This window comes from Mustelus asterias, unplaced genomic scaffold (genome assembly GCF_964213995.1).
Source record: "Mustelus asterias unplaced genomic scaffold, sMusAst1.hap1.1 HAP1_SCAFFOLD_1095, whole genome shotgun sequence".
Classification (NCBI taxonomy): domain Eukaryota; kingdom Metazoa; phylum Chordata; class Chondrichthyes; order Carcharhiniformes; family Triakidae; genus Mustelus; species Mustelus asterias.
The window spans coordinates 76,638-97,500 of NW_027591040.1; the positions used below are offsets into that span (position 1 = coordinate 76,638).

Below are 20,863 nucleotides of genomic sequence, written 5' to 3' on the forward strand. Positions count from 1 at the left end.
GATTAAACAGGGCACAGAGAGTCTCACAGACTCACACACAGAGTAACACGCACACAGTGTCACACACACACACACAGTGTCACACACACACACACACAGAGTAACACACACGCACAGTGTCACACACACACAGTGTCACACACACACAGTGTCACACACACACAGTGTCACATACACACACACACACACTCACAGAGTAACACACACACAGAGTAACACACACACAGAGTAACACGCCCAGTGTCACACAGATTGACGCATGGAGTAACACACACAGTGTTACACAGACCCACAGACTTGAGTAACACAAGATAACTCACTCACGCACAGAGACACAGTGTGACACACAATGTAACACACAGAGTAACACAGAGCAACACACACTCACACTGTAATGCACAGTGTAACACACACAGTGTAACACACACACACACACACAGTGTAACACGGACAGTGTAACTAACATTCACACAATCCAACACACACACAATCTAACGCACACACACAGTGTAACACGGACAGTGTAACTAACACTCACAGTCCAACACACACACAATCCAACACACACACACGGTGTAACACACACACACACACACACAGTGTAACACGGACAGTGTAACTAACATTCACACAGTCTAACACTCACAGAATCCAACACACACACAATCTAACGCACACACACGGTGTAACATGGACAGTGTAACTAACACTCACAGTCCAACACACACACAATCCAACACACACACACGGTGTAACACACACACACACACACACGGTGTAACACGGACAGTGTAACTAACATTCACACAGTCTAACACTCACAGAATCCAACACACACACAATCTAACGCACACACACAGTGTAACACGGACAGTGTAACTAACACTCACACACACAGTGTAACACACATACACACACACACACACACAGTGTAACATACACGGTGTAACACACACGGTGTAACACACACACACACAGTGTAACACACACGGTGTAACACACACACACACACGGTGTAACATACACGGTGTAACACTCACACATGGTGTAACACACACGGTGTAACACACACACACACAGTGTAACACACACGGTGTAACACACACACACACAGTGTAACACACACGGTGTAACACACACACACACAGTGTAACACGCACGGTGTAACACACACACACACACAGTGTAACACGCACTGTGTAACACACACAGTGTAACACACACGGTGTAACACACACACACACAGTGTAACACACACGGTGTAACACACACACACACAGTGTAACACACACGGTGTAACACACACACACACACAGTGTAACACGCACGGTGTAACACACACACACACACAGTGTAACACACACGGTGTAACACACACGCACACACAGTGTAACACACACGGTGTAACACACACACACACAGTGTAACACGCACGGTGTAACACACACACACACAGTGTAACACGCACGGTGTAACACACACACACACACACACACACAGTGTAACACGCACGGTGTAACACACACACACACAGTGTAACACGCACGGTGTAACACACACACACACAGTGTAACACGCACGGTGTAACACACACACACACAGTGTAACACGCACGGTGTAACACACACACACACAGTGTAACACGCACGGTGTAACACACACACACACACACACACACGGTGTAACACACACGGTGTAACACACACACACACGGTGTAACACACACACACACAGTGTAACACGCACGGTGTAACACACACACACACACAGTGTAACACACACGGTGTAACACACACACACACACAGTGTAACACACACGGTGTAACACGCACACACACACAGTGTAACACACACACACACACAGTGTAACACACACGGTGTAACACACACACACACAGTGTAACACATAGAACATTACAGCGCAGAACAGGCCCTTCGGCCCACGATGTTGCACCGACCAGTTAAAAAAAAAACTGTGACCCTCCAACCTAAACCAATTTCTTTTCGTCCATGAACCTATCTACGGATCTCTTAAACGCCCCCAAACTAGGCGCATTTACTACTGATGCTGGCAGGGCATTCCAATCCCTCACCACCCTCTGGGTAAAGAACCTACCCCTGACATCGGTTCTATAACTACCCCCCCTCAATTTAAAGCCATGCCCCCTCGTGCTGGATTTCTCCATCAGAGGAAAAAGGCTATCACTATCCACCCTATCTAAACCTCTAATCATCTTATATGTTTCAATAAGATCCCCTCTTAGCCGCCGCCTTTCCAGCGAAAACAATCCCAAATCCCTCAGCCTCTCCTCATAGGATCTCCCCTCCATACCAGGCAACATCCTGGTAAACCTCCTCTGCACCCTCTCCAAAGCCTCCACATCCTTCCTGTAATGTGGGGACCAGAACTGCACACAGTACTCCAAGTGCGGCCGCACCAGAGTTGTGTACAGTTGCAACATAACGCTACGACTCCTAAATTCAATCCCCCTACCAATAAACGCCAAGACACCATATGCCTTCTTAACAACCTTATCTACTTGATTCCCAACTTTCAGGGATCTATGCACACATACACCTAGATCCCTCTGCTCCTCCACACTATTCAAAGTCCTCCCGTTAGCCCTATACTCAACACATCTGTTATTCCTACCAAAGTGAATTACCTCACACTTCTCCGCATTAAACTCCATCCGCCACCTCTCGGCCCAACTTTGCAACCTGTCTAAGTCTTCCTGCAAACTACGACACCCTTCCTCACTGTCTACCACACCACCGACTTTGGTGTCATCAGCAAATTTGCTAATCCACCCAACTATACCCTCATCCAGATCATTAATAAATATTACAAACAGCAGTGGCCCCAAAACAGATCCCTGAGGTACACCACTTGTAACCGCACTCCATGATGAATATTTACTATCAACCACCACCCTCTGTTTCCTATCCGCTAGCCAATTCCTGATCCAATTTCCTAGATCACCCCCAATCCCATACATCTGCATTTTCTGCAGAAGCCTACCATGGTGAACCTTATCAAACGCCTTACTAAAATCCATATATACCACGTCCACTGCCTACACACGGTGTAACACACACACACACAGTGTAACACGCACGGTGTAACACACACACACAGTGTAACACACACGGTGTAACACGCACACACACACACACAGTGTAACACGCACGGTGTAACACACACACACAGTGTAACACGCACGGTGTAACACACACACACACACACGGTGTAACATACACGGTGTAACACACACACACACACACGGTGTAACACACACGGTGTAACACACACACACACGGTGTAACACACACGGTGTAACACACACAGTGTAACACGCACGGTGTAACACACACACACACACAGTGTAACACACACGGTGTAACACACACACACACACAGTGTAACACACACGGTGTAACACACACACACACAGTGTAACACACACGGTGTAACACACACACACACACAGTGTAACACGCACGGTGTAACACACACACACACAGTGTAACACACACGGTGTAACACACACACACACAGTGTAACACACACGGTGTAACACACACACACACAGTGTAACACACACGGTGTAACACACACACACACACAGTGTAACACACACGGTGTAACACACACACACACACAGTGTAACACACACGGTGTAACACACACACACACAGTGTACCACACACGGTGTAACACACACACACACACGGTGTAACACACACGGTGTAACACACACGGTGTAACACACACGGTGTAACACACACACACACGGTGTAACACACACACACACAGTGTAACACGCACGGTGTAACACACACACACACACAGTGTAACACACACGGTGTAACACACACACACACACAGTGTAACACGCACGGTGTAACACACACACACACAGTGTAACACACACGGTGTAACACACACACACACAGTGTAACACGCACGGTGTAACACACACACACACACACACAGTGTAACACACACGGTGTAACACACACACACACAGTGTAACACACACGGTGTAACACACACACACACACAGTGTAACACACACGGTGTAACACACACACACACAGTGTAACACGCACGGTGTAACACACACACACACAGTGTAACACACACGGTGTAACACACACGGTGTAACACACACACACACACAGTGTAACACACACAGTGTAACACGCACGGTGTAACACACACACACACACAGTGTAACACGCACGGTGTAACACACACACACACACAGTGTAACACACACGGTGTAACACACACACACACACAGTGTACCACACACGGTGTAACACACACACACACAGTGTAACACGCACGGTGTAACACACACACACACACAGTGTAACACGCACGGTGTAACACACACACACACACAGTGTAACACACACAGTGTAACACACACACACACAGTGTAACACACACGGTGTAACACACACACACACAGTGTAACACGCACGGTGTAACACACACACACACACAGTGTAACACGCACGGTGTAACACACACACACACACAGTGTAACACACACGGTGTAACACACACACACACAGTGTAACACGCACGGTGTAACACACACACACACACAGTGTAACACACACGGTGTAACACACACACACAGTATAACACACACGGTGTAACACACACACACACACAGTGTAACACACACGGTGTAACACACACACATACACAGTGTAACACACACGGTGTAACACACACGGTGTAACACACACACACACAGTGTAACACACACGGTGTAACACACACACACACAGTGTAACACACACGGTGTAACACACACACACAGTGTAACACGCACGGTGTAACACACACACACACAGTGTAACACACACGGTGTAACACACACACACACACAGTGTAACACACACGGTGTAACACACACACACACAGTGTAACACACACGGTGTAACACACACACACAGTGTAACACACACAGTGTAACACACACGGTGTAACACACACACACACAGTGTAACACACACGGTGTAACACACACACACAGTGTAACACGCACGGTGTAACACACACACACAGTGTAACACACACGGTGTAACACACACACACACACACAGTGTAACACACACGGTGTAACACACACACACAGTGTAACACACACAGTGTAACACACACACACACACAGTGTAACACACACACACAGTGTAACACACACAGTGTAACACACACACACACACAGTGTAACACACACACACACAGTGTAACACACACGGTGTAACACACACACACACAGTGTAACACACACGGTGTAACACACACACACACAGTGTAACACACACACACACACAGTGTAACACACACGGTGTAACACACACACACACACAGTGTAACACACACGGTGTAACACACACACACACAGTGTAACACACACACACACACAGTGTAACACACACACACAGTGTAACACGCACGGTGTAACACACACACACACAGTGTAACACACACACACACACAGTGTAACACACACGGTGTAACACACACACACACACAGTGTAACACACACGGTGTAACACACACACACACACAGTGTAACACACACACACAGTGTAACACGCACGGTGTAACACACACACACACAGTGTAACACGCACGGTGTAACACACACACACACACACACGGTGTAACACACACAGTGTAACACACACACACACACAGTGTAACACACACGGTGTAACACACACACACACACAGTGTAACACACACAGTGTAACACACACACACACAGTGTAACACACACGGTGTAACACACACACACACACAGTGTAACACGCACGGTGTAACACACACACACACAGACTCCTGGACAGTTTATCAGCAAATTGAGTTGGGAATCAAGTGGAAACTTTGATGTACCAATTCGCAGTAGACGATTTGCCTTTTCCTGGATTTCTGCCGTGATCTGGTGGGTCTTATTCAGGTATCTCTGCACAAAGACATTCGGGGCGAATTTGACCATGTTTTGGTCTCCACTCCCTGTGGGCAGTCTGAGTAAACTATCCAGATTCTCCATCGCAGAGCTCATGATATCTCCTGGAGGGGGACACAGGATATAACACAGACTCAGATCGTCTGATTCAAGCTCAAACTGCCCAAGGCAGACCGAAATCTCAATCCCCGAAATCCGCAGCCAATCCGAATCCCTCCCGCAAAAAAAAAACCCCAATGGAATAACAGCGATTACAACTTCCCCAACACTGGGAGGCAATGTTTTTTCACACAGAGGGTGGTGGGTGAGTGGAATCGGCTGCCGTCAGTGGTGGTGGAGGCGAACTCAATAGGTGTGGGATAGAGGGAAAGTTGGCCGATTGGATAGGTAACTGGCTGTCTGATCGAAGACAGAGGGTGGTGGTGGATGGAAAATTTTCGGACTGGAGGCAGGTTGCTAGCGGAGTGCCGCAGGGATCAGTGCTTGGTCCTCTGCTCTTTGTGATTTTTATTAATGACTTAGAGGAGGGGGCTGAAGGGTGGATCAGTAAATTTGCTGATGACACCAAGATTGGTGGAGTAGTGGATGAGGTGGAGGGCTGTTGTAGGCTGCAAAGAGACATAGATAGGATGCAAAGCTGGGCTGAAAAATGGCAAATGGAGTTTAACCCTGAGAAATGTGAGGTGATTCATTTTGGTAGGACTAATTTAAATGTGGATTACAGGGTCAAAGGTAGGGTTCTGAAGACTGTGGAGGAACAGAGAGATCTTGGGGTCCATATCCACGGATCTCTAAAGGTTGCCACTCAAGTGGATAGAGCTGTGAAGAAGGCCTATAGTGTGTTAGCTTTTATTAACAGGGGGTTGGAGTTTATGAGCCGTGGGGTTATGCTGCAACTGTACAGGACCTTGGTGAGACCACATTTGGAATATTGTGTGCAGTTCTGGTCACCTCACTATAAGAAGGATGTGGAAGCGCTGGAAAGAGTGCAGAGGAGATTTACCAGGATGCTGCCTGGTTTGGAGGGTAGGTCTTATGAGGAAAGGTTGAGGGAGCTAGGGCTGTTCTCTCTGGAGCGGAGGAGGCTGAGGGGAGACTTAATAGAGGTTTATAAAATGATGAAGGGGATAGATAGAGTGAACGTTCAAAGACTATTTCCTCGGGTGGATGGAGCTATTACAAGGGGGCATAACTATAGGGTTCGTGGTGGGAGATATAGGAAGGATATCAGAGGTAGGTTCTTTACGCAGAGAGTGGTTGGGGTGTGGAATGGACTGCCTGCAGTGATAGTGGAGTCAGACACTTTAGGAACATTTAAGCGGTTATTGGATAGGCACATGGAGCACACCAGGATGATAGGGAGTGGGATAGCTTGATCTTTTGGTTTCAGATAAAGCTCGGCACAACATTGTGGGCCGAAGGGCCTGTTCTATGTTGTATGTTCTATGTTCTAATAGGGTCTTTTAAGAGACTCCTGGATGAGTACATGGGACTTAATAGGATGGAGGGTGATAGGTAGGCCTAAAAGGTAGGGATATGTTCGGCACAACTTGTGGGGCCGAAGGGCCTGTTTTGTGCTGTAGTTTTTCTATGTTTCTAAATTGACCAGTTTTTAAAAATTCATCCATGGGACACGGCCGTCGCTGGCTGGGTCAGCATTTATTGCCCATCCCTAGTTGCCCCTTGGAGGGCAGTTGAGTGTCAACCACACATTGCTGTGGCTCTGGAGTCACAGGTCGGCCAGACCGGGTAAGGACGGCAGATTTCCTTCCCCAAAGGACATCAGTGAACCAGATGGGTTTTTCCGACAATCAGTATCTTTTCCCAAAGGTAGGGGAGTCTAAAACCAGAGGGCATAGGTTTAAGGTGAGAGGGGAGAGATACAAAAGTGTCCAGAGGGGGCAATTTTTTTCACACAGAGGGTGGTGAGTGTCTGGAACGAGCTGCCAGGGGTAGTAGTAGAGGCGGGTACAATTTTATCTTTTAAAAAATGGCAAATGGAATTTAACGCAGAAAAGTGTGAGATATTGCACTTTGGAAGGACAAACCAAAGTAGAACGTACAGGGTAAATGGTAGGACTCTGAAGAGTGCAGTTGAACAGAGGGATCTGGGAATACAGGTACAGAATTCCCTAAAAGTGACGTCACAGGTGGACAGGGTGGTAAAGAGTGCCTTTGGTACATTGGCCTTTATAAATCCGAGTATCGAGTATAAAAGTTGGAGTGTTATGGTAAGGTTATATAAGGCATTGGTGAGGCCGAATTTGGAGTATTGTGTACAGTTTTGGTCACCTAGTTACAGGAAAGATGTAAATAAGGTTGAAAGAGTGCAGAGAAGGTTCACAAGGATGTTGCCGGGACTTGAGAAGCTGAGTTACAGAGAGAGATTGAATAGGTTGGGACTTTATTCCCTGGAGCGTAGAAGAATGAGGGGAGATTTGATAGAGGTGTATAAGATTTTGATGGGTATAGGTAGAGTGAATGCAAGCAGGCTTTTTCCGCTGAGGCTAGGGGAGACAAAAACCAGAGGGCATGGGTTAAGGGTGAAAGGAGAAAAGTTTAAAGGGAATATTAGGGGGGGCTTCTTCACGCAGAGAGTGGTGGGAGTGTGGAATGAGCTGCCGGATAAAGTGGTAAATGCGGGGTCACTTTTAACATTTAAGAAAAACTTGGACGGGTTCATGGATGAGAGCACAGACCTCCTCAGAAGACAAACACGGGACACAGTGGACAGAGTACCCTTCGTCGTCCAGTACTTCCCCGGAGCGGAGAAGCTACGGCATCTCCTCCGGAGCCTTCAACATGTCATTGATGAAGACGAACATCTCGCCAAGGCCATCCCCACACCCCCACTTCTTGCCTTCAAACAACCGCACAACCTCAAACAGACCATTGTCCGCAGCAAACTACCCAGCCTTCAGGAGAACAGTGACCACGACACCACACAACCCTGCCACAGCAACCTCTGCAAGACGTGCCGGATCATCGACACGGATGCCATCGTCTCACGTGAGAACACCATCCACCAGGTACACGGTACATACTCTTGCAACTCGGCCAACGCTGTCTACCTGATACGCTGCAGGAAAGGATGTCCCGAGGCATGGTACATTGGGGAAACCATGCAGACGCTACGACAACGGATGAATGAACACCGCTCGACAATCACCAGGCAAGACTGTTCTCTTCCTGTGGGGGAGCACTTCAGCGGTCACGGGCATTCGGCCTCGGATCTTCAGGTAAGCGTTCTCCAAGGCGGCCTTCACGACACACGACAGCGCAGAGTCGCTGAGCAGAAACTGATAGCCAAGTTCCGCACACATGAGGACGGCCTAAACCGGGATGTTGGATTTATGTCACATTATCAGTAACCCCCACAGCTTGCCTCCTGGGCTTGCAGAATCTCACTAGCTGTTCTGTCTGGAGACAATACACATCTCTTTAACCTGTGTTGAATGCTCCCTCCACTCACATTATCTGTCTCTTTAAGATCTGGCTGGCTGTAGAGATTCGCATTCTAATCAGTATTCTGTAATTTGATTTCTGTGTCTCTGTGCACTGTTTGAGAGCACATTTCCTCTCCATCTGACGAAGGAGCAGCGCTCCGAAAGCTTATGGTATTTGCTACCAAATAAACCTGTTGGACTTTAACCTGGTGTTGTGAGACGTCTTACAGAATTCTAGAACCAGGGGATATAGATTCAGGCTGAGTGGTGGATGGTGTAGAGGGGACATGGGGAAGAGCCGTTTTTTTATGCGGAGGGTGTGGGTGTCTGGGACTCGCTGCCCAAGTTGGTATTGGAAGCAGGAACCCTTTTAAGAAGGTCCCTGGATCGGCACCTCAAGTGCTGTGAGCTACAGGACTGGGCTGGGTCCAGGGAGGTGGGATAGGAAAGGGCTAGCATGGACAGGATGGGTCCAAATGGCCTCCTTGTCCGGGGCGACTGTTCCGCGGGGGTGGAGACTGCCTCAATACCAGGGAGATGCGTCGCTCTCTTACCCAGCACGGTGATGTAGGCTCTCTCTGAACCTTCAACCACATCCTCTGGCAACTCGAGGTGAATCCGCTCGGTGACGGTCTTCCCTGCAAGGGGCAGATTCACAAGGTCGCATGTGAAGGGCGACATGTGGGTCTCAAAGCAGCCCCCCCACCCCCAAACCCCCCCACACTGTCCCCCCAACACCCCCCCCACACTGTCCCCCTGCACCGTGACACCCCCACACTGTCCCCCCAACACCCCCCCCCCACACTGTCCCCCCAACCCCCCGCACACCCCCCACACTGTCCCCCCAACACCCCCCCCCACACTGTCCCCCCAACAGCCCCCCCCACACTGTCCCCCCAACAGCCCCCCCCACACTGTCCCCCCAACACCCCCCCCACACTGTCCCCCCAACAGCCCCCCCCACACTGTCCCCCCAACACCCCCCCCCACACTGTCCCCCCAACCCCCCGCACACCCCCCACACTGTCCCCCCAACACCCCCCCCACACTGTCCCCCCAACACCCCCCCCACACTGTCCCCCCAACAGCCCCCCCCACACTGTCCCCCCAACCCCCCCGCACACCCCCCACACTGTCCCCCAACACCCTGCACCCCCCCACACTGTCCCCCCAACCCCCCGCACACCCCCCCACACTGTCCCCCAACACCCCCCCCACACTGTCCCCCAACCCCCCGCACACCCCACACACTGTCCCCCAACACCCCCCCCACACTGTCCCCCCAACCCCCCGCACACCCCCCACACTGTCCCCCAACACCCCCCCCACACTGTCCCCCAACCCCCCGCACACCCCACACACTGTCCCCCAACCCCTGTGTGTCTGTGTGAGTCCCCCCCGCTCCCCACACACAGAGGGATGGGGACATTCTCCCTGTCCCTCTCCCTCTTCCCCCCTCACACACCCCAACACACACACACACACACACACACACACACACACACACACACACACACAGAAACGTGGACATTCTCCCTCTCCCTCTTACCCCCTCACACACCAACACACACACACACACACCCACACACACAACACACACACACAGACTGCGACGGGGACCATCTCCCTGTCCCACCACCCAGGGGTTGAACAGCTGTTACCTGCCGGACACAGGAGGGAGCTCCGTGTCAGATCAGACTCAATGCCTTCTGCCTGGAAAGAAAGAGAGAGAAAATCAGAGAGAGAAAATCAGAGAGCGGGAGAAAAAAAGGCAGCGATAGAGTGAGAAAATTCGAGAGTGAGTGAAAATTGGAGAGAGGGAAAGACAGAGTCAGAGAGAGAGAGAGAGACAGGGAGAGAGACAGACTGAGAGCCACAGAGAGAGAGAGAGAGAGAGAGACAATAGACAGAGAGAAACAGAACGAGAGAGAGAGGGACAAAGAGAGAGGGATAGATAGAGAGAGAGAGAGAGACAGAACGAGAGAGAGAGAGAGACAGCGAGAGAGAGAGTTAGCGAGAGAGAGAGAGACAGAGAGAGCGAGAGAGAGAGACAGAGAGAGAGAGAGAGACAGAGAGAGCGAGAGAGAGAGACAGCAAGAGAGAGAGATAGCAAGAGAGAGAGAGAGAGACAGTGAGAGAGAGAGAGACAGTGAGAGAGAGAGATAGCGAGAGAGAGAGAGAGAGACAGTGAGAGAGAGAGCGACAGAGAGAGAGAGAGACAGAGAGAGAGAGAGACAGCGAGAGAGAGAGACAGCGAGAGAGAGAGACAGCGAGAGAGACAGCGAGAGAGAGACGGCGAGAGAGAGACGGCGAGAGAGAGACGGCGAGAGAGAGACGGCGAGAGAGAGACGGCGAGAGAGAGACGGCGAGAGAGAGACGGCGAGAGAGAGACAGACAGAGAGACAGAGAGAGAGAGAGACAGAGCGAGAGAGAGAGAGACAGAGAGAGAGAGAGACAGAGCGAGAGAGAGACAGAGCGAGAGAGAGACAGAGAGAGAGAGACAGAGCGAGAGAGAGAGACAGAGAGAGAGAGAGACAGAGCGAGAGAGAGACAGAGACAGAGACAGAGAGAGAGACAGAGAGAGAGAGACAGACAGAGAGAGAGACAGAGAGAGAGAGACGGCGAGAGAGAGACAGCGAGAGAGAGACAGACAGAGAGAGAGACAGAGAGAGAGAGAGACAGAGCGAGAGAGAGAGAGACAGAGAGAGAGACAGAGCGAGAGAGAGAGAGACAGAGAGAGAGACAGAGAGAGAGAGAGAGACAGACAGAGAGAGAGAGACAGAGCGAGAGAGAGACAGAGCGAGAGAGAGAGACAGAGCGAGAGAGAGAGACAGAGCGAAAGAGAGAGAGAGACAGAGCGAGAGAGAGAGACAGAGAGAGAGAGACAGAGCGAGAGAGAGACAGAGCGAGAGAGAGACAGAGCGAGAGAGACAGAGCGAGAGAGAGAGACAGAGAGAGAGAGAGAGACAGAGAGAGAGACAGAGAGAGAGAGAGACAGAGAGAGAGAGACAGAGCGAGAGAGAGAGACAGAGAGAGAGAGAGAGACAGAGCGAGAGAGAGACAGAGCGAGAGAGACAGAGCGAGAGAGAGAGACAGAGCGAAAGAGAGAGAGAGACAGTAGAGGATCAGAAGGACCTTGGGGTCCGGGTCCATAGGACTCTGAAATCGGCCCCGCAGGTGGAGGAGGTGGTTAAGAAGGCATATGGTGTGCTGGCCTTTATCAATCGAGGGATTGAGTTTCGGAGTCCGGGGATAATGATGCAGCTATATAAGACCCTCGTCAGACCCCACTTGGAGTACTGTGCTCAGTTCTGGTCGCCTCACTAGAGGAAGGATGTGGAAAAGATTGAAAGGGTGCAGAGGAGATTTACAAGGATGTTGCCTGGATTGAGTGGCATGCCTTATGAGGATAGGCTGAGGGAGCTCGGTCTTTTCTCCTTGGAGAGACGTAGGATGAGAGGAGACCTAATAGAGGTGTATAAGAATGTTGAGAGGCAGAGATCGGGTGGACTCTCAGAGGCTTTTTCCCAGGGTGGAAATGTCTGCTACGAGAGGACACAGGTTTAAGGTGCTGGGGGGTAGGTACAGGGGAGATGTTAGGGGGAAGTTTTTCACACAGAGGGTGGTGGGCGAGTGGAATCGGCTGCCGTCAGTGGTGGTGGAGGCGAACTCAATAGGGTCTTTTAAGAGACTCCTGGATGAGTACATGGAGCTTAATAGGATGGAGGGTTATAGGTAGGCCTAAAAGGTAGGGATATGTTCGGCACAACTTGTGGGGCCGAAGGGCCTGTTTTGTGCTGTAGCTTTTCTATGTTTTCTATGAGACATTGGGAGTTGAGACACAAAGAGAAAAGTAAGTGTGTGAGAGAGGGTGGAGGTCCTGGATTGAGAGGTTGACACTGCCCTTGGAAAGAGAGAGGGAAGGACAGGGTCAGAGAACATGGGGGTTTGAGAGAGTGAGAGAGGGAGTGAGAGAGTGAGAGAGGGAGTGGATGCACCAGTCACTGACCTTGATAAGGAGTGGTTTACGGATGATATCGACGGCTCCTTTCTCTGGAACAATCACCACCTCATTCCCACACGGAGTGTCCGAGGCAACCGATTCTGCTGAAACTGTTAAATTCTGTTCACCTGGGTCAGAGAGAGAGAGAGAGTGAGCGAGGGAGTGAGAGAGTGAGTGAGAGAGTCAGAGAGAGAGTGAGAGAGTCAGAGAGAGAGTGAGAGAGACAGAGAGCGAGAGAGAGAGCGTGAGAGAGAGAGAGTGAGCGAGGGAGTGAGAGAGAGTGAGAGAGACAGAGAGCGAGAGAGAGAGTGAGAGGGGGAGTGAGAGAGAGAGTGAGAGAGTCAGAGAGAGAGTGAGAGAGACAGAGAGCGAGAGAGAGAGAGAGTGTGAGAGAGAGAGTGAGAGAGAGAGTGAGACAGAGAGTGAGAGAGAGAGAGAGTGAGAGAGAGTGAGAGAGGGAGTGAGAGAGGGAGTGAGAGAGACAGTGAGAGAGACAGTGGGAGAGAGAGTGAGACAGAGAGTGAGACAGAGAGTGAGAGAGAGAGTGAGACAGAGAGTGAGAGAGAGGGTGCGAGAGAGAGTGAGAGAGAGAGTGAGAGAGGGAGTGAGACAGAGAGTGAGAGAGAGAGTGAGAGAGGGAGTGAGAGAGGGAGACAGAGAGAGAGTGAGAGACAGAGAGTGAGAGACAGAGAGAGAGAGTGAGAGACAGAGACAGAGAGAGAGTGCGAGAGAGTGAGAGAGAAAGACTCAGTGAGAGAGAGTGAGAGTGAGAGTGTGAGTGAGGGAGAGAGACACACAGATAGAGAGAGAGAGAGAGACAGAGACACAGAGAGAGTGTGTGAGAGATTGTGTGAGAGAGAGAGAGTGAGTGAAAGAGAGTGAGAGAGTTAGAGAGAGACAGAGAAAGACAAAGCGAGAGAGAGACAGAGAGAGACAGAGAGAGAGAGAGAGAGAGAGAGACAGAGAGAGACAGAGACAGAGAGAGAGAGAGAGACAGAGGGACAGAGAGACAGATACGGAGAGAGAGAGATGGAGAAACAGAGACAGGGAGGGAGAGAGACAGGGAGGGAGAGGGAGGCAGAGAGTGTGAGAGAGAAAGGGAGAAAGAGACAGGGTGAGAGAGAGTTTGAGAGAGACAGACAGATCGAACGTGAGGGAAGAGCGAGTGGGAAAGAGAGAGACTGGGTCAAAGTGATAGAAAGAGGACAGAGAGAGAAACAAAGGGAGAGAGACAGAGAGAGAGGAAAACTGAGAGAGACAGGATGACAGAGAGAGAGAGAGAGTGGGGGGAGAATGAATGAGAGAGAGTGAGAGCGAGAGAGACAGAAAGAGTGAGGGAGAATGACGGAGAGAAAGTGAGAGAGAGAAAACAGGACAGGGGTCGAGAGCAGGAACCCGGGATGATTCCCCGCCCCCCTCCCTAACCCAGGGGTCAGTGGACAGGGATTGGGAACCCAGGCTGATTCACCCCCCCCTCCCTAACCCAGGGGTCAGTGGACAGGGATCGGGAACCCAGGCTGATTCGCCCCCCCCTCCCTAACCCAGGGGTCAGTGGACAGGGAAGAGGAGGTTGGGTTGATTGATTGCAGTGTAGGCCGTGTTTGAAGCCTGGGCGTGGGTTACAGACTGACCCAGTCCTGTGGCGATTAGTTGCCAGCTGATTGTCACACTGTCCATGGAACAGACGCAGGTTTGGTGTTCAACGTTGCTCTCGGACGTCAGGTTCAAGCCCGGGGCCTCGAGGAGGGAGACCTTCACCTGAGGGACAGGAAGGAGCCAGAATGTGTTAAATTCCCAGGAACCCCGAACGCAACCCAAACTCTCCCAGTCCCCCCTCTAATATCCTACTCTCCACCACAAGAAACAGGACAAATCCAACCAATCACTCCTCCCTCAGTCTACTCTCCATCAACAGTTGGACGGGTCCTTTGACAGCGCGATCGGTCGACACTTCACCTGCTCACGGGCACTGTGGGATCCTCTGTGTGGTTTGCCCCGTCACAGGGCTTTGTTTTAAGGTATCTCTGCCGAATGGAACTAATTCCTCTCTGCTTGAAAGCTAACTTAAGCTAATTTAACCATACTTTAAAACTCAGCTTGGAATTCTGGGAAATTGGCTACATCAGCTTGGATTTCTGGGAAATTGGCTATATCAGCTAGGAATTCTGGGAAATTGGCTGTATCAGCTTGGAATTCTGGGAAATTGGCTATATTAGCTTGGAATTCTGGGAAATTGGCCACATCAGCTTGGATTTCCGGGAAATTGGCTATATAGAAACATAGAAAAACTACAGCACAAACAGGCCCTTCGGCCCCACAAGTTGTGCCGAACACATCCCTACCTTCTAGACCTACCTATAACCCTCCATCCTATTAAGTCCCATGTACTCATCCAGGAGTCTCTTAAAAGACCCTATTGAGTTCGCCTCCACCACCACTGACGGCAGCCGATTCCACTCGCCCACCACTCTCTGTGTGAAAAACTTCCCCCTAACATTTCCCCTGTACCTACCCCCCCCAGCACCTTAAACCTGTGTCCTCTCGTAGCAGCCATTTCCACCCTGGGAAAAAGCCTCTGAGAGTCCACCCGATCTATGCCTCTCAACATCTTATGCACCTCTATTAGGTCTCCTCTCATCCTACGTCTCTCCAAGGAGAAAAGACCGAGCTCCCTCAGCCTATCCTCATGAGGCATGCCACTCAATCCAGGCAACATCCTTGTAAATCTCCTCCGCACCCTTTCAATCTTTTCCACATCCTTCCTGTAATGAGGCGACCAGAACTGAGCACAGTACTCCAAGTGGGGTCTGACGAGGGTCTTATATAGCTGCATCATTATCCCCGGACTCCTAAACTCAATCCCTCGATTGATAAAGCTGATTGATATCAGCTCGGAATTCTGGGAAATTGGCTACATCAGCTTGGATTTTTGGGAAATTGGCTATATCAGCTTGAATTTCAGGGAAACTGGCTATATCAGCTTGGAATTCTGGGAAATTGGCTACATCAGCTTGGAAGTCTGGGAAATTGGCTACATCAGCTTGGAAGTCTGGGAAATTGGCTATATCAGCTTGGATTTCTGGGAAATTGGCTATATCAGCTTAGATTTCTGGGAAATTGGCTATATCAGCTTCAATTTCAGGGAAACTGGCTACATCAGCTTGGAAGTCTGGGAAATTGGCTACATCAGCTTGGAAGTCTGGGAAATTGGCTACATCAGCTTGGATTCCTGGGAAATTGGCTCCATCAGCTTGGATTCCTGGGAAATTGGCTACATCAGCTTGGAATTCTGGGAAATTGGCTACATCAGCTTGGAATTCTGGGAAATTGGCTACATCAGCTTGGATTCCTGGGAAATTGGCTACATCAGCTTGGATTTCTGGGAAATTGGCTGTATCAGCTTGGATTTCTGGGAAATTGGCTACATCAGCTTGGATGTCTGGGAAATTGGCTAGATCAGCTTTGATTTCTGGGAAATTGGCTATATCAGCTTGGATTTCTGGGAAATTGGCTACATCAGCTTGGATTTCTGGGAAATTGGCTACATCAGCTTGGATTTCTGGGAAATTGGCTATATCAGCTTGGATTTCTGGAAAATTGGCTATATCAGCTTGGATTTCTGGGAAATTGGCTACATCAGCTTGGATTTCTGGGAAATTGGCTATATCAGCTTGGATTTCTGGGTCCAACTGATGAAATTGGCTCTATCTGAAATTGCAATGTGAAGCTGAAATGATCCTCCTCACAAACAGGCTTTCTCATGAGGGAACCAGCAGTGTTTTACAGTCACAGATACCAACTGTTTAGGCAGCGACAGACTGCCTGGACCGAGCTCTTTAAGAACACAGGGAGCCGCAAAGCTATATTGTTAATAACATGAGGTAGAGGTGTCGGCGTTGGACTGGGTTTGGGCACACAGTCAGGAGACTCACAGCTCCAGGCTAACGTCCAACGGGTCTATTTGGCATCACGGGCTTTCGGAGCGCTGCCCCTTCATCAGGTGGGTGGAGAGGTGGGGTTACAAGTGTCGGAAGCGCAGTGAAGAGCATGCCCCTGTCTACGTCAACGGGGACAAAGTAGAAATGATCGAGAGCTTCAGGTTTTTACGTGTCCAGATCACCAACAACCTGTCCTGGTCCCCCCACACCGACACTACAGTTAAGAAAGCCCCACCAATGCCTCTACTTTCTCAGGAGACTAAGGAAATTTGGCATGTCCGCTACGACTCTCACCAACTTTTACAGATGCACCATAGAAAGCATTCTTTCTGGTTGTATCACAGCTTGGTCTGGGGCTCCTGCTCTGCCCAAGACCGCAAGGAACTACAAAAGGGTCGTGAATGTAGCCCAATCCATCACCAGCCTCCCATCCATTGACTCTGTCTACACTTCCCGCTGCCTCGGGGGGAAAAGCAGCCGGCATAATTAAGGACCCCCCCACGCACCCCCGGACATTCTCTCTTCCACCTTCTTCCATCGGGGAAAAAGGTACAAAAGTCTGAGGTCACGAACCAACCGACTCAAGAACAGCTTCTTCCCTGCTGCTGCCGTCAGACTTTTGAATGGACCGACCTCGCATTGAGTTGATCTTTCTCGACACCCCGAGCTGTGACAGTAACACTAGATTCTGCACTCTCTCCTTTCCTTCTCTATGAATGGCATCAAGGTTGGTTGAATGGCATCAAGGTTGGTAAGTCGCCGGGACCGGATGGGATGTACCCCAGGTTACTGTGGGAGGCGAGGGAGGAGATTGCGGAGCCTTTGGCGATGATCTTTGCATCGTCGATGGAGACGGGAGAGGTTCCGGAGGATTGGAGGATTGCAGATGTGGTCCCTATATTCAAGAAAGGGAACAGGGACAGCCCGGGAAATTACCGACCGGTGAGTCTAACCTCAGTGGTTGGTAAGTTGATGGAGAGGATCCTGAGAGACAGGATTTATGATCATCTAGAGAAGTTTAGTATGATCAAAAGTAGTCAGCACGGCTTTGTCAAGGGCAGGTCGTGCCTTACGAGCCTGGTTGAGTTCTTTGAAAATGTGACCAAACACATTGATGAAGGAAGAGCGGTGGATGTGGTCTATATGGACTTCAGCAAGGCGTTCGATAAGGTCCCCCATGCAAGACTTCTTGAGAAAGTGAGAGGGCATGGGATCCAAGGGGCTGTTGCCTTGTGGATCCAGAACTGGCTTGCCTGCAGAAGGCAGAGAGTGGCTGTGGAGGGGTCTTTCTCTGCATGGAGGTCAGTGACCAGTGGAGTGCCCCAGGGATCTGTTCTGGGACCCTTGCTGTTTGTCATTTTCATAAATGACCTGGATGAGGAAGTGGAGGGATGGGTTGGTAAGTTTGCTGACGACACCAAGGTAGGTGGTGTTGTGGATAGTTTGGAGGGATGTCAGAAGTTGCAGCGAGACATAGATAGAATGCAAGACTGGGCGGAGAAGTGGCAGATGGACTTCAACCCGGATAAGTGTGTGGTGATCCATTTTGGCAGATCCAATGGGATGAAGCAGCAGTATAAAATGAAGGGTACCATTCTTAGCAGTGTAGAGGATCAGAAGGACCTTGGGGTCCGGGTCCATAGGACTCTTAAATCGGCCTCGCAGGTGGAGGATGCGGTCAAGAAGGCGTACGGCGTACTAGCCTTCATTAATCGAGGGATTGAGTTTAGGAGTCGGGAGATAATGCTGCAGCTTTATAGGACCCTGGTTAGACCCCACTTGGAGTACTGCGCGCAGTTCTGGTCACCTCATTACAGGAAAGATGTTGAAGCCATTGAAAGGGTGCAGAGGAGATTTACAAGGATGTTGCCTGGATTGGGGGGCATGCCTTATGAGGATAGGTTGAGGGAGCTTGGTCTCTTCTCCCTGGAGAGACGAAGGATGAGAGGTGACCTGATAGAGGTTTACAAGATGTTGAGAGGTCTGGATAGGGTAGACTCTCAGAGGCTATTTCCAAGGGCTGAAATGGTTGCTACGAGAGGACACAGGTTTAAGGTGCTGGGGGGTAGGTACAGAGGAGATGTCAGGGGTAAGTTTTTCACTCAGAGGGTGGTGGGTGAGTGGAATCGGCTGACGTCGGTGGTGGTGGAGGCAAACTCGTTGGGGTCTTTTAAGAGACTTCTGGATGAGTACATGGGATTTAATGGGCTTGAGGGCTATAGATAGGCCTAGAGGTGGGGATGTGATCGGCGCAACTTGTGGGCCGAAGGGCCTGTTTGTGCTGTGGCTTTCTATGAACGGTATGCTTTGTCTGTATAGCGCGCAGGAAACAATACTTTTCACTTTATCCCAATACATGTGACAATAATAAATCAAATCAAATCGAATCAAGAAGTAAACATTGTCCACAGACACTCAGTTTGGGTTTCACGAGGGTCGCTCAACTCCTGACCTCATTCCAGCCATGGGCCGAACAGGGGGAGGGTGAGTTGTGAGGGTGGTTTGGGTTACAGAATGTACCTGCTGTATAAAACTTTGTCGTCTGCTGGATCCTAACACCAAGATTTCACCGAAGAATCATAGGACTCCGACCCTGCAGAAGGAGGTGAATCAACTTATCGAGCCTGCACCGACCACAATCTCACCCAGGCCCGATCCCCTTCACGCCACGCATCTCCTGCTAATCACCCTGACACTAAGGGGCAATTTAGCATGGCCAATCCACCTAACCTACACATCTTTGGACACTAAGGGACAATTTAGCATGGCCAATCCACCCTAACCTGCACATCTTTGGACACTAAGGGACAATTTAGCACGGCCAATCCACCCAACCTGCACATCTTTGGACACTAAGGGACAATTTAGCATGGCCAATCCACCCAACCTGCACATCTTTGGACACTAAGGGACAATTTAGCATGGCCAATCCACCTAACCTGCACATCTTTGGACACTAAGGGGGCAATTTAGCATGGCCAATCCACCTGACCTACACATCTTTGGACACTAAGGGACAATTTAGCATGGCCAATCCACCCAACCTGCACATCTTTGAACACTAAGGGACAATTTAGCATGGCCAATCCACGAAACTTACACATCTTTGGACACTAAGGGGCAATTTAGCATGGCCAATCCACCTAACCTGCACATCTTTGGACACTAAGGGGCAATTTAGCATGGCCAATCCACCAAACTTACACATCTTTGGACACTAAAGGGCAATTTAGCATGGCCAATCCACCAAACTTACACATCTTTGGACACTAAGGGGCAATTTAGCATGGCCAATCCACCCAACCTGCACATCTTTGGACACTAAGGGGCAATTTAGCATGGCCAATCCACCTAACTTACACATCTTTGGACACTAAGGGGCAATTTAGCATGGCCAATCCACCCAACCTGCACATCTTTGGACACTAAGGGACAATTTAGCACGGCCAATCCACCTAACCTACACATCTTTGGACACTA

The 20,863-nt window shown here is 50.1% G+C and overlaps 1 protein-coding gene across 1 annotated transcript in view; it reads right to left on the bottom strand.

The window, feature by feature from the left end:
* LOC144487883 (alpha-2-macroglobulin-P-like) overlaps nucleotides 1-20,863 on the bottom strand; it is a 96,196-nt gene that overhangs the window by 46,734 nt on the left and 28,599 nt on the right. The window contains exons 7-11 of the mRNA XM_078205931.1: nucleotides 15,077-15,203; nucleotides 13,452-13,573; nucleotides 11,104-11,155; nucleotides 9,997-10,080; nucleotides 5,924-6,100 (exon numbers count right to left, since the gene is read on the bottom strand). Coding sequence (XP_078062057.1) covers nucleotides 5,924-6,100; nucleotides 9,997-10,080; nucleotides 11,104-11,155; nucleotides 13,452-13,573; nucleotides 15,077-15,203 — 562 coding nt within the window. The remainder of the gene's footprint in view (nucleotides 1-5,923; nucleotides 6,101-9,996; nucleotides 10,081-11,103; nucleotides 11,156-13,451; nucleotides 13,574-15,076; nucleotides 15,204-20,863) is intronic.